This window comes from Nomascus leucogenys, chromosome 15 (assembly GCF_006542625.1).
Source record: "Nomascus leucogenys isolate Asia chromosome 15, Asia_NLE_v1, whole genome shotgun sequence".
NCBI classification, from domain to species: Eukaryota; Metazoa; Chordata; class Mammalia; order Primates; family Hylobatidae; genus Nomascus; species Nomascus leucogenys.
Window position 1 is genome coordinate 22,909,545 of NC_044395.1, and position 15,382 is coordinate 22,924,926.

Sequence of the window (15,382 nt, forward strand, 5' to 3'; positions counted from 1 at the left end):
TACCAGTATCATGTTGTTTTGGTTACTGTAGTCTTGTAGTATAGTTTGAAGTCAGGTAATGTGACACCCCAGCTTTGTAGCTTTGTTCTTTTTTTTTTTGAGATAGAGTTTCGCTCTGTCGCCCAGGCTGGAGTGCAGTGGCGCAATCTCGGCTCACTGGAACCTTGGCCTCCTGGTCTCAAGCTATTCTCCTGTCTCAGCCTCCTGAGTAGCTGGGACTACAGGCACGCACCACCACGCCTGGCTAATTTTTGTATTTTGAATTTCTTTTACCTCTTTGGTTAGATGTATTCCTAGATATTTCTTTTTTGTGTGTGGTCATTGTAAGTGGGATTCTGTTCATAATTTGTCTCTCAGCTAGAATGTTATTGGTGTATAGAAATGCAACTGATTTGGCCAGGCGTGGTGGCTTATGCCTATAATCCCAGCACTTTGGGAGGCTGAGGCAGGTGGATCACTTGAGGTCAGGAGTTAAAGACCACGCTGGCCAACATGATGAAATCCCGTCTCTACAAAAATAAGCCAGGCATGGTGGCGCATGCCTGTAGCTCCAGCTACTCAGGAGGCTGAAGCAGGAGAATCACCTGAATCCAGGAGGCGGAGGTTGCAGTGAGGTGAGATCACAACACTGAACTCCAGTCTGGGTGACAAAGCAAAACTCCATCTCAAAAAAGTAAAATAAATGCTACTGATTTTTGCACACTGATTTTATATCCTGAAACTTTACTCAAGTCATTTATCGGTTCTAGGAGCCTTTTGGCAGAGCCTTTTGGGGTTTTCTAGGTATAGAATCACATCATCAGTGAAGAGAGATAGTTTGACTTTTTCTTCTCCTATTTGGATACCTTTTATTTCTTTCTCTTGACTGATTGCTCTGGCTAGGACTGCCAGTACTATGTTGAGAAGAAGTGGTGAAGGATTCTTTGATACCTTCTACAAGATGCTCTCAATGATCAGTATTGGCCCCTTCTAAATGATCTAAACACAGAGAACACTAATATAATAATCCAACATGAGCTGTTCTGCCCCTATTGTCATGAGACCGAAAGGCAATCAGACCCAGGAACTGATGCTGAAACAAAACCAGATCTATAGTCAGTTCTCGAGAAACAGCAAGAGAACTAGGGAGCCTATGCTCTCTAAGAACACCTACATTGTTCCTCCCTTGAAGCCTGGGCTCAAAATAGCCCGGCAAACCCATCTGGGCCAAGCCACTACAGAAGAGGGCAGATGCGGTCACAGAGCTGCTTTCATCTTGCCTAGAATGTTCTATGATATTCAAAAACAGGGCTATAAAATATTTCCCTTCTAAAAAACTAGATGGAAAAAAATGTAGGTTATGAGTATCTTAAATAATATTTTGTCATGAAACCCAAGGAACTTAAAATACATAATCTCTTCATTTTTGATAACTTAAATGAGAAATTCTAAAATTAATATTCCAATATTGTAATTTCTCTCTTTTTTAAAAAATAGAGACAGAGCATCACTATGTTGCCCAGGATGGTCTCAAACTCCTGGGCTCAAGTGATCCTCCCGCCTTGGCCTCCCAGTGCTGGGATTAGAGGTATGAGCCACCATGCCCGACCATAATTTCTTCTCTAACCACTAATTTTCCTACATACACTCAAGCAAATCTGTATTCAATTAAAATGAATGCCTGGGCACAATGGCTCACGCCTGTAATCCCAGCAGTTTGGGGGGCCAAGGCGAGGCAGGTGGATCACTTGAGGTCAGGATTTCAAGACCAGCTTGACCAACACAGTGAGACCCCATATCTACTAAAAATACAAAATTAGCCAGGCATGGTGGCACATGCCTGTAATCCCAGCTACTTGGGAAGCTGAGGCAGGAGAATCACTTGAAACAGGGAGGCAGAGGTTGCAGTGAACCAAGATTGTGCCATTGCACTCCAGCCTGGGCAAGAAGAGTGAAACTCCATCACAAAAAATAATAATCATGAAATATAAAATAAAAAATAAAATAAAATGAATGGAGACTTTCTATCTCCCCACAGGTTACAACCAAGGATTTTCCTGAGGCTAGCACTCACTGGTTAACATTGAGTATACTCATGCACCAAGGATGTGATGAGGCACTGACCTTTAGCTGAAGTCTGGTGCATACGAATCTTTTTAGAGGCCACAAACTGTAGCACTTTCTCCACATTATTCTTCATCTCCTGTTGGTTACTGGGACTCAGCTGTACCCCAATCAGCTTTTCTCCTGCTGTTAGGAGACAGAAAAATATAGGAAGTTATAGGGAGGAATATTATCAAAGTTTCATAGCAGCTAGACACAGAGGAAGGGAAGATTTGATGTGAACACCAACATTATACATAAATATATAAATGAGTTAAGTCCTGGTGTTTGTCATTTAGATGGAAGGCTTTCAAATTTATACTTAGGGGTCTGTGAATTTACTGTGTGTACATTTATTCAGTCAGCAAATATTCACTCAGCATCTACTGAGTGGCAAGTACTCACTATTCTGGGCACCAGAGAAACAGGAAAGAAAAAGAACAATAAAGTCCCTCCCTTCATAGAATTTATATCTGCAGGAGTGGCAGACAACAATCAAGTTAACAAGTAAGTGTTTAATGTAATTTCACAGTAGCGATAAGTACTTGAGGAAAAATAAAGTACAGTGATCATGGTCTCTCTGATAATACATTTGGCAGCACCTTGAATAAAGTAAAGCATGTTTAAGATTTGAGGAGGAAGCATTCCAGACTGAGGAACCACAGGGACAAACCCCAAGCTCCGCTTACCTGAAGAACAGCAACAGCAGTGTGGCTGGGGGAGTGAGCAAGGAGTCAAGTCCTAGGAAAGGCTAGACAGGCAAGCAAGGCCAGGGCATGCGGGGCTTTCTGGACCAGAGCAAAGGGCCTGAATTTTATCCTAAGTGTAATGAGCAGCCAATGGAGAGTCTGAGACAAGGGAGTGACATAATCTGGTTTATGTTTTTAAAAGTTGACTGGCAGGGTGCCATGGCTTACGCCCGCGCCTGTAATCCTAGCACTTTGGGAAGCCAAGGCAGGAGAACTGCTTGAGCCCAAGAGTTCAAGACTAGCCTAGGCAAACTGGCGAAAAACCCGTCTCTACAAAAATAATAAAATAAATAAAATGTACTCTGCATGGAAATAGACTATGGAGAGAGGAAACAGGGAGATCAGTCTGAAGGATGATGAAAATAGTCAAGACAGCACATGATGGTTTGGGCTAGAGTGGAACAGGCTGACTGATGAGAAGTTAGATATCAGGTATATTGTGAATACAAAGCAGATGGCACATATGAAAGATTCGATATATGAGAAAAAGGACAATTAGGGACACCTTCTAAGTGTTCTGCTGTAACACCTAGGCAAATGATAATGCAGTATGTTACTCAGATGAAGAAACTTGGAGAATAACGGGATTGGTAGGGGGAAGGATGTCCAAATTTCTGACTAGGATGTGTGAAATTTGAGTTGCATGTTAGACATCCAAGTAGAGATGTTGGATATTCATGTCTATAACTTAAGGAAAAATTCAAGCTTAAAGATACAAATTTGGGAAGAAATCACTTAGGAGTAGATAATATATAAGAGGGCTGAACCTGCAGCACTCCAGCATTAGAGGTCAGGAAGGAAATGAAAAGCCAGCAAAACAAATGAAAGAAGCCCGTGAGGAGGGAAGAAAACTAGAAGTTAACAGGATTCTGGAAGCCAAGTAAAGAAAGTCTTTGAAGAGAAGGACGTTATCAACTATGTCAAGTACTGCTATGTTGAAAAAAATGAGGTCTGAGGCCTAGACGCTGGATTTGATAAGGTGGAGGCTTGGCCACTGGATTTGATATGACCTTGAGGAAGGCGGTTTCAGTGGAGTGGGATCAAAAGCCTCATAACGGCAGATTAAAGAAAGCATAGGAAATAAGGAAGTGGATCCAGTGAGTATAGGCAAAATCTTGTGAGGAGCTTTTCTATCTAGCAAAGTCACAATAGAAAGTTGTGTTTAAGAACCTGGGTTTTGGCTGGGCGCGGTGGCTCAGGCCTGTAATCCAGCACTGTGGGAGGCCAAGGCAGGCAGATCACGAGGTCAAGAGATCGAGACCATCCTGGCCAACATGGTGAAACCCCGTCTCTACTAAAAAATACGAAAATTAGCTTGGCGTGGTGGCGCATGCCTGTAGTCCCAGTTACTTGGGAGGCTGAGGCAGGAGAATTGCTTGAACCCAGGAGGTGGAGGCTGCAGTGAGCCAAAATTATGCCACTGCACTCCAGCCTGGCAACAGAGCAAGACTCCATCTCAAAAAAAAAAAAAAAAAAAAAAAAAGGAAAAAAAAAATAATAACCCTGGGTTTTGCAGGGGAGGGAATGGGAAAAAAAGGGCCTAGGATTTGGAAAAATAAGAATACATATTCATATTACTTGTATAGACATAGAATGGGAAGTTTCTCTGGGAAGAAATGCAAGAAACTGCTAACACTAGTTGCCTCTAGAAGGAAAAATGGGTAGCTGGTGGGGGGACATAAGTGGAAAAAGGAGGTTTGATCTTACATCCTTTTGTACATCTGGATTTCCTACTAGTCCATGTATAACCTATTCAAATAAGTGAAACATTAAATGTTTAAAACAGGCTTTGGAATTAAAGTAGATCTAGGTTTGTACCTCTACTTTGGCACTTACAGTTATGTGACTTTGTAAAGTTGCTTATCCTTCCTAAGCCTCATAAAATGAATACAATAGTAGTAGTCATATTATACACCTATCATAAATAAATCAAAATAGCATGTTTAGCTATTTTGTTTGACTCATACTATTTATTTTTATAAATCTTCTCTTTTAAGCTTGTTTCCTAAAAGTGGGGATAATATTATGTTTCCCAAAGATGTGATGATTAAATGAAATTAAACAAGATAGAAAGTGTTCAATCCTAGCAGTTGCTATTACCGTTGCCATTCTTACTATCATTACAGATGAATACTCTGATGAATTCATAAACTGTCCCAATGAGGTATTCATGGATGGGCTGCTTGTTGCAAACCTGGCTTCTTTCGTACCACTTGTAGGTCCTATATCCCTCAAGAACTCAAAGCAAAGTCAGCTAACTAATGTAACAATAAATGTTTGAGAACCTATTATGTGCATTTGGCTAGAGCTTGCATAAACAGAAAAACATTATACTATGCCTGCTCTTAAAGAGCTCAGATCACACAGGATAGGTAATCAAATGATTACCACATAATTACCATTCGATGAGAGAAATAATAATAGAAATATGGAAAAATGCTATGGAAATAAGGTTATGGTACCATCTAGTAAGAATGACTGGCAACAACCCCAGGGTTCAAGAGGAAAAAACCTTTTATGAAGCATTACGGCAGAAGGGTCCTTTTGCCAGTAACATCCCTCTTTTTGCCTGACTACTACTTCCTTCTCTGGCCTTGGTTTAGATACCAGTTCTTTTGGTAGGCCTCAGTTGAGACATCAGTTCTGGTAAGCCAATCCCCCAGCCCCTAAGACTGGGCTGGGTGTCCCTCCTATGTGCTCCCATCTGTGCTTACCCCACTGGAGTACTAAGCACATTAATGGAATTGACTTCACTTTCCAGCCTTTCGAACTAGTGTGGTAGACTCTTGACAGCATAGACTATTCTCATCCTCATATTCCCAAAGCATAATACAGTGCCTGGGACACAATGTTTATTGAATAATAAATAAATGAATTAATCTTGGGCAAGTATTTTAAGTCTTCTCTACCTCCACTGCCATATATTCTAAAGAAAAAATAACCTGCTCTAAAAGGCATATGGAGGATAAAGAAGGCCAGGTTCTGATCTATGTACTCTAGTATCAGAGTCCAGGGCCAACTGACCAACAATCTCGATGAGATATGCCAGGACCACGCCATCCCGGAGATCCTGTCGCAGGTCCTGCACAGGCTTCACTGCTGGCCTCTTCTTCAGCTGTGCATTCACCCAGGCCACATAGGCCTGCAGCTGTTGCTGGAAAATAAAAGATATAAGTAAGGGAAAGTTGGCATATTAATCTCAGCCCTTATCTCATACCCTCTGAGGAAGCGTTTGTGACTGGGGTATGATAAACAACCTATATCCAGAAGCAGGAGAAATTTTTGAGGAAAGAAAGAAGAAAGATTATATCATGGTCAGACATAGAACATGTTCACAAATTCTCTAGTTTTATGCTGATCTCCAGTGATAAGCTAACCTCGGACTTGGGTGGCACTGTAGACACACATAAGCAGATGAGTCTTTCAATGACTATGACTCTTGCTTTCCTCAAGTTTTGCTCTGTTGACCAGGGATGAGGGCTTGGCCCAGAACCACAGCCAGTTTTCAGGTCTATTCACGACTGCCAGCAACCCACCACACTTCTCAGAAACAGTCACTCGTGCCATATGCATAACGGACTGTGATACTCATACGAATTGCTCTTGGGCAACCAGGAATAAACAATAAACCATGCTCAGAGCTGCCTCTCCCATAGCTGCTTTCTTCAAAATGAGACTTAAGTGAAATCATCTCACAGTCAACCCAAGATTTATTCTCCTGAGCCAATAATCCTAGGATTGCTACAGAGTTAGTTTTAATCCATGCTTTATATTGTCAAAGAGGATCTGGTTACCGAAAACCTACACAAAGAAGGAAAAAGAAAGGCTATAGTGAGCAATGTTACTGAAAACTAACAGGCATTTTCATTTACTTTTAGACAAAGCTAGGGCCCAGTATCATCAGAAACTGGTCAGGCATCTAGGTAGGGACATACAACTCATTCCAATCCTTGGACAACCTTACATATTACATTTTGTCCATTAAACAGAACTTGTATTCAGATGTTTATGCTGATTATTTGGTCAAAAGATGGGCACTAATATCAAAATATCACACAAGCAATGTCACAGTCCAAGTAGCAGCTCTGACTGGTTTCTTTGCAGCCCAGGATCCTGAGCCTAAAATTTAAGTTCAAGGGCTAATTGTATTAAATTATAATTTGGTTAAAATACAGTTGATTCCTAAGCCCCAAGTACTTCCTTAATGAAACAATGTTGGAAATTACTCACTGGCTGCTTCCTGAACATAAATTAAATCGTCATTATTTTCTCTCCGTGTCAATTTGTGAGAATAAATAACATCGTTTGGAAGACAGAGCTAAGACAACAATCCATCAGTCACTGACAAACTGTAGAAGTGCAATGATCAGGAGGACATGGGAGGAGGAATCTAATACTTATTGAGTAGCTATCATGAACTAAACACAATTTTTGGTGTTTGACCCATGTTTTAATTAATGAATGTACCTGGGCCAGGGCCTGACATAAAATTGACGCTTACTAAATGTACTAAATGACATTATTTTTGTCATCGTCATCCAATTCAATTCTCAGAAAAACAACTACACTAGAGTTAGCATTATCTCCATTTTATGGACGAGGTTCAGAGATGTTATGTAACTTCTCTAATGTCCCCATAGCTAGGACATAGCACACATGGTATTAAAACCCAGTAACGTTGTCTCTGCATTTACCAAGGGCCTCTTGCTATCCAACTTACTCTACAGAACAGAAATGGCTGCACCTGCTGCCTCACGTGGGCCAGACACCCATTGCCAGGGACCAGATGAGATCTGTGATGCTCCAAGGTCTGCTCCCACTGTGCAGTCAGAAGCAGACCAGGCAAAGGGCACTTCTAGAGTGAACCACTCTGGTCTGAGGGAAAGCAGTTAAGCCCAGAAAAGACACTAAGGGGACAGGTGGAATCTGATTACCTGGCTTTTATATAAAACTCCTAACCAATTTCCCTGTATCTATTATCATCCTCAACCCACCCTCCACACATTCCTGCTTAAAATCTGTTACTGGTCTCTAATTATCCTCAAAGATAAAATCCAATTGCCATTTAAGCTCGTCACGTGCTAGCCTTCACCTGTTCTCCAGCTTCACCCCAATTCCCCAAATACCCACCATGCTTCTGAATTATGTACAGTTCCCCAAATGCACCATGCTTTCCAGCCGCTCCACCTCCTTCTAACTCCTGCCTTTTTTTTTTTTTTTTTTTTTTTGAGACAGAGTCTTGCTTTGTCACCCAGGCTGGAGTGCAGTGGCATGATCTCGGCTCACTGCAACCTCCGCCTTCCGGGTTCAAGCAGTTCTCTTGTCTCAGCCTCCCTAGTAGCTGGGACTACAGGCGCCTGCTACCACGCCCAGCTAATTTTTGTATTTTTAATAGAGATGGGGTTTCACCATATTGGTCAGGCTGGTCTTGAACTCCTGACCTCAGGTGATCCACCCACCTCGGCCTCCCAAAGTGCTGGGAATACAGACGTAAGCCACCGCACCCGGCCAACCTGCCTCTTCTTAAGTCTCAGCTCAAGCATCACTTTTTTCAGAAAGCCTTCCCTGACCTCTCAGATACTTCAGACTCCGATCTCCTTGAGGGCATCCTATGTCACACAATCAGTTCAACAATAATTTGAGGCGCTGTACCCAGTTATGAGGCTACAACAAGCCCCAGCTTGCAGGCTGGTAGAAACAAAGCTATGACGGGGTACATAGGGTGCTAATAGAGTATTAGCCCAACCTGAACCCCAAGCTTCAGAGGGTCTCCGGAAGGAGGAAAAGAAGCAAAGACAACAGTGAGCTCAAAGGAGCTAAGGCCTGAAATATGCTTTATGTGGAGAGTCACAATAGTTCAGAATTATTTGACTCTTAGAGTAGCAGATGCTCAACAAATATTTGTTTGAATCAGTTAATCATTTGTCACATTTTATCAGGCCAATAACTAAGATGACTGCAAAAGTTAATTGCGTGGGGGACAAACAAGAACAAGTATTTTTCTTGAGGTCAAGATAATTTCTACTTAAGTAGCCTTAGCTTTTTCTTGCCCATAGAAGTCGTCTCTGATGCAAAACTGATTAGTACTGTTAAGTATTTTTCATGCACATTACTCACAGTCTGGTCTTCCAACAAAAGAGGATTCCACAGCATAAACAGTAAAATAGTCACTTTTCTGAACACCTACTTTGTATCAAGAGCTATGCTAGGTTCTTTAAACACATATTCTCTAATGCTAATCTGGCAGGGAGATGTCTTTGTATTTATTTTCCTCATTGAAAACAGAGACACAAAATGGTGAAATAACTTGTTCACGGTTACCCAAACAGTAAATCATGAATATGGAATCCAGATATGACTTCCAAGTCAATGCTCTTTCCACTCTACCATGCTGCTACCTAAATAAATGCACTGCTGAGGCTTAAATGACTTCCCTAGAACTTTCAGGATGTACCTGAGTCTAAACCACTCCCTCCACCACATCCAATGCTTGAATCCCTTGTGTAATAAACTATACTAAGCGGCTGTCTACTAAAGTGTGCTTCCCAGATCAGTAGCATCGGCAACACCTGGGAGCCTGTTAGAAATGCGGACTCCTGAGCTCCTCCCCAGCCTACTGAATCACAGCCTATATCTTAACAAGCTCTCCTGGTGATTCATATGCACATGAAAGTATGAGAAGCAGTGACCCAGCCCGCTGTGGCCATACCTGGCTGCACATCAAGGTCACAAGGGAAGATTTTCATAAGCAGACGTCATCCTAAATCTACCAGTTGTCTCCAGAGGGTAGGAACTCAGAAAGCTTTATCTTCCCAAGCTTTCCTATATGATTCTTATAAAGCTGACTTGAGTCTTTTCCCAGTGAAACATTCCAGTTCCCTTAACCTAGGGGCTCCCAGCCCCCTTGGTTAACAATCAGAATCACCTGGAAAGGTTTTTAAAAAATACTAATGTCTAGGCCCACCATAGAGCAGTCAGAATTTCTGAGTGGGACCAAGGTATATCAGTATTCCTCAAGAGCTCCTAGTAACATGCAGAGATGTGAGCCAAGGTTAAATAGTCCTTACATAAAATAGTTAAAAGTATTACTGTTTTTCTTTTTCTTTTCTTTTTTTTTTTTTTTTTTAAGACAGAGTTTCACTCGTCTCCCAGGCTGGAGTGCATTGGCACAATCTCGGCTCACTGCAACCTCCGCCTCCCGGGTTCAAGCAATTCTCCTGCCTCAGCCTCCCGAGAAGCTGGGATTACAGGCACCAGCCACCACGCCCAGCTAATTTCTGTATTTTTAGTAGAGACAGGGTTTCACCATGTTAGCCAGGCTGGTCTCAAACTCCTGACTTTGTGATCCACCCACCTCGGCCTCCCAAAGTGCTGGGATTACAGGCGTGAGCCACTGCGCCCGGCCAAAAGTGTTACTGCTTTTCTAAATCTCTCTGAAACCATGACACCTAGAACCTAATACTCCCTAGACGTAATGAAGACATACAGCTTCTTCATTCAACGTGCTGTATTTCGCCGGGCATAGTGGCTCATGCCTGTAATCCCAGTACTTTGGGAGGCCAAGGTGGGCAGATCACTTGAGGTCAGGAGTTCAATACTAGCCTGGCCAACATGGTGAAACCCTGTCTCTACTAAAAATACAAAAATTAGCTGGGTGTGGTGGTGTACACTTGTAATCCCAGCTTCTTGGGAGGCTGAGGCAGGAGAATCACTTGAGCCTGGGAGGTGGAGGTTGCAGTGGGTCGAGATTGCGCCACTGCACTCCAGCCTGGGCGACACAGAATGAGACTCCGTCTCAAAAACAAACACAAAAACAAAATGCTGTATTTCTCTTTCTCCTCTTTCCTTCCTTCTTTGGCCAATAGATCCACTGCTGACTTGCATTAAGAGGTCATTCAAAACCACTAAGTATTATTTTTCATTCTGAAACAATTTTAAACTTAGCAAAAAGGTAGCAAAAATGGTAGAGTTCACCATTACCCAGGTAGCCCAAATTTTTACATCTTACATAAGCACAGTACAATGATCAAAACAGGAAGCTAATGTTATGGGATCCTTGGGTGTCACTTTGCTAGCTGGAAACCTCTGTGGCCAATGGCACCCTTGCCTGAGTTTTGCTTGGGCCCGCTGGGCCCACTCAGTCTGGCAGGCTTGTGCTGCCAGCTTGGATCCCGTGCCTGCCAAGGACAAGTGGAGTGGCAAGGGGTGTGTGATCAAGTGAACATGGGGTCTAGCCACTGCGCACAGCCAGACACACTGACTGTGGTGGGGTGGGCAGCTCCAGGCACTGGCACAGGTGCAGGCTCCCTGCGAGGCTGCAGCTGGACCAGGCATACTGCAAGCAGTTTCCACAGCTGGCACCAGGGAATGTGGTGGTGCCTGGAAGCTTGGAGACTCCAAGAACCACAGAGCCCAAAAGAGGGTGTCACAGACCTGGCTTGGGGAGCTCCTAGGTCTGGGCTCCCCAAAGGGAGCTCTTCTCTCTGCAGCTCTTCTCTCCTTCTCTGTTCTCTCCTTGTTGTTGCCTGCAACATGGTGAGCAAGTGGCATGTTTCAGACCTGTTGGTGTTACAGCTCTTTCAGCGCCACCATTTGGCAGGTCCCAACTTCCTGCCCTGCATCCAGGAAGAATGAGGTATGCAGATAAGTGGAGGGTAAGGCAAAGAGGAGCTTTATTGAGCAATAGAACAGCTCAGAGGAGACGTGCAGTGGGTAGCTCATCTCCACAGCCAGGGTGTCCCGATGAGCGTTCAGCTCTCAGCAGAGAGGAGACCCTGGAGTGGGTAGCTCTTCTCCTCAGCTGGTTTTCACATCATCTGCTTACCTCTCAGCAGGGAGGAGACCCTGGAGTGGGTAGCTCCTCTCCATAGGCAGGTCGTCCCATCATTTCCCAAGTCTGGTTGAGTCTGGGGTTTTGATGGGCTTCAAAGGGGAGGAAGTGTGTACTGATTGGTTCATGGGTGGCCATGGGTAGGCCTGGAAAAAACACCATAAATTCTCACTCCAGTCTTCGGGGCTGGCAGCCCGGCCCCCCAGGCTTCAGGCCTCCCTGGTTTGAAGGTGGGTCTTCACCAGGAACCTGCCCCCTTTCCACACAGGAGCCTGTCTGCCTCCTGCCATGTGCCAAGGGGCATGTGTAGGCCAGCGCTGAGCTACCCACAGCACCCCCTCAGTCTCCCTCCGGTGCTTTTCAGCACCCAAAGTCCAGAGGGAGCTGAGGCAGCAGAGGGCTGGCATGTCAGTGCTGCCCCAACCCTGTGCACACCCAGCCAGGTTGTGGCAGTGCCCGGGCTTGGCCTCAACTTTGCTCCAAGATCAGAGCAGGTACAGGGAGTTAGAAGAGGCCAGGCAGCAGGAGCAAGCACTTCCAAGCCTAGCCCCTGAGAGTGCAGCGATGCCTGGGTCCACAGCTGTGGCTTGGGTGGCTGCAGCTGCAGCTGTACCTCAGGGGTTGGGGCTCCTGCCTGATCCTGGCCCCCAAGAGCACAGGGATGCCTGGTCCACAGCCATGGCTTGGGTAGCTGCAGCTGTGCCCGGGAGGCCGGGACTCCTACCTGCTCCTGGCCCACAAGAGCACAGGGATGCCTGGGTCCACAGCTAGGGCTCTGGTGACTGCAGCTGCGCCCAAGAGGTTGGGGCTCCTGCCTGCTCCTGGACCCCAAGAGCACAGGGATGCCCAGGTCTGCAGCTGCAGCTGTCCAGCTGCAGCTGCACCCAGAGAGCATGAAGCTCCCACCCTGCCAACTCAGAGGGGGCAGGCTTCTGCCTGTCCCTGGCTCCCACCAGCTCTGTGGAACGTGCCACCCCGGCCACACCTGCCCCACTGCAGCCGGCATCATGGCAACAGCTGCTCCAGATGGACTGCCGCTGCCATCACTAACAGTGACAAAATACCATTACCTAATCTAGACTTGGTTCAAATTTCACTAACTGTCCCACTAATGTCCTTTATCTGGTCCAGGATCCCTTCCAAGATCTCACAGTGCACTAGGCTGCGACGTCTCTTCCATCTCCTCCAATCTGGAACAGCTGCTCAGTCTTTCTTTGTCTTTCATGACCTTGACAATTTTGAAGAGTGCTGGCCAGTTGTGTTGTACAATGTCCCACAATTTGGGTTTATCTGAAGTTTTCTCATAATCAAATTCAGGTTATGGAATTTTGGCAAGAAAACCACAGAAGTCACATTGTGCTCTTCTCAGCGAACCATACCAAAAGGCACATGATGCCAATACATCTCGTTATTGAAGTTAACTTCGGTCAGTTGGTTAAGGTAGTATCTGCCACATTTCTCTACTGTAAAGTTGCTCTTTTTCCCTTTGTAATGAATTAGTATTTGTGGGAAGATGCTTTGAGACTATGAAAATATCTTCTTTCTCATCATTGCTTTTCCCATCCATTTCAAATTTAACATTTATTGATTTTTCTTTCCTGCTACAATTATTATTATGGTGGTTCCCAAATGACGATTTTCTAATTCTGTCATTCCTCCTACATTTATTAATTGTAATTCCAACTGTAAGGAAGAGCTCTCTCCTCCCCCATTTATTTATTTACATATTTATTTATTTATTGAGACAGGGTCTCACTCTGTTGCCCAGGCTGGAGTGCAGTGGCACAAACACGGCTCAGTGTGCTTTGACTTCCTGGGCTCAAGCAATCCTCTTGCCTCAGCCTCCTTAGTAGCTGGGACTACAGGCATGTACCACCATGCTAAGCTAATTATTATTATTTTTTTTTATAGAGACAGAGTCTCACTATGTTGCTCAGGCTGCTCTCAAACTTCCAGGCTCAAGTGATCCTCCCACCTCAGTCTCCCAAAGTGCTGGGATTACAGGCATGAACTCCCATGCCTGGTCCTCTCCCCCATTTATTTATTTATATCAGTATATCATGGACATTTACTTTATTTTTTATTTCTGCTATTAATCAGTTACTGTAATTATTTATTTTAGGCCAGGCAAGGTGGCTCAAGCCTGTAACCCCAGAACTTTGGAAGGCCAAGGCAGGAGGATCACTTGAGGTCAGGAGTTCGAGATCAGCCTGGCCAACGTGGTGAAACCTTGTCTCTACTAAAAATACAAAAATTAGCTGGGCATGGTGGTGGGCACCTGTAATCCCAACTACTTGGGAGGCTGAGGCAGGAGAATTGCTTGAACCTGAGAGGCGGAGGTTGTAGTGGGCCAAAACTGTGCCATTGCACTCCAGCCTGGGCAACAAGAGCGAAACTCCACCTCAAAAAAAAATTATTATTATTACTATTTATTTTGCTGCTCAAGTTGTTCCAGATTTGGCCATTAGGATACCTTCATTCATATTGGTTCCTGTATTATTATCATATGCCTAGGTCATTTTTTTAAAATTGTGATTAAAGAAACAAAAATTTTACCATATTAACCAGTTCTAAGTGTAAATTCAGTAGTGTTAAGTATATTCACATTGTTGTGAAACAAATCTATAGACCTTTTTCATACTGCAAAATTGAAACTGTACCAATTAAGCAACTCTGAATTTCCCCCTCCACTCAGCCCTTGGCAACCACCATTCTACTTTCGGTCTTTATGAATTGACTACTTTAGATACTTCATGTAAGTGGAATCATACAGTATTTGTCTTACGGTGATTGGCTTATTTCAGTTAGCATAATGTCCTCAAGGTTCATCCATGTTGTAGCATGTGACAAGATTTCCTTCCTTTTCAAGGCTGAATATAGTCCACTGTGTGTGTGTGTGTGTGTGTGTGTGTGTGTGTGTGTATACACCACATTTTCTTTATCCATTCATTAGTTGATGGACATTTGCATTGCTTCCACCTCCTGGATATTGTGAATAATGCAGCTATACAAGTGTATAAATATCTCTTCAAGATCTTTTTTTTTTTTTTTTTTTTTTTTGAGCTAGAGTCTCACTCTGTCACCCAGGCTGGAATGCAGTGGTGCAATCTTGGCTCACTGCAACCTCTACCTCCAGGTTCGAGCAATTCTCCTGCCTCAGCCTCTTGAGTAGCTGGGGTTACAGGCATGCACCACCACGCCTGGCTAATTTTTGTATTTTTAGTAGAGACGGGGTTTCACCGTGTTGGCCAGGCTGACCTCAAACTCCTGACCTTAAGTGATCTGCCCGCCTTGGCTTCCCAAAGCGCTGAGATTACAGGCATGAGCCACCGCACCCGGCCAAGATCTTGATTTCAATTATTTTCAACATATACCCAGAAGTGGAACTGCTGAATCATATGGCCTGTTCATCTTTTGAGTACTTACTTTCTGACACTGTAAGATTTTCCAGACTCCTCATCTAGTACTCTCCCTGCTTCAGCTCTGTATCAGCTATTCCTCTTTCTCTTCCTCCCTCCATCCCTCCTTTCCTTCCTTTTTTTTTTTTTGACAGGGTCTCGCTCTGTTGCCCAGGCTGGAGTGCAGTGGCACAATCACAGCTCACTACAGCCTCAGCCTCAACCTCCTGGGCTCAAGCCATCCTCCCAACTCAGCCGCCCGAGTAGCGGAAACTACAGGTGGACACCACCATTCCTGGATAATTTTTGTATTTTTTGTAGAG

General features: G+C 44.2%; 1 protein-coding gene across 2 annotated transcripts in view; it reads right to left on the bottom strand.

Annotated features, from left to right (window-relative positions):
- Positions 1-15,382, bottom strand: part of DIXDC1 (DIX domain containing 1) — a 96,479-nt gene that overhangs the window by 52,434 nt on the left and 28,663 nt on the right. For both annotated transcript variants that reach the window (XM_003253137.4, XM_030794714.1), the window contains 2 exons: positions 5,856-5,985; positions 2,104-2,229 (listed from right to left, as the gene is read on the bottom strand). In XM_003253137.4, the coding sequence (XP_003253185.1) occupies positions 2,104-2,229; positions 5,856-5,985 (256 nt within the window). The remainder of the gene's footprint in view (positions 1-2,103; positions 2,230-5,855; positions 5,986-15,382) is intronic.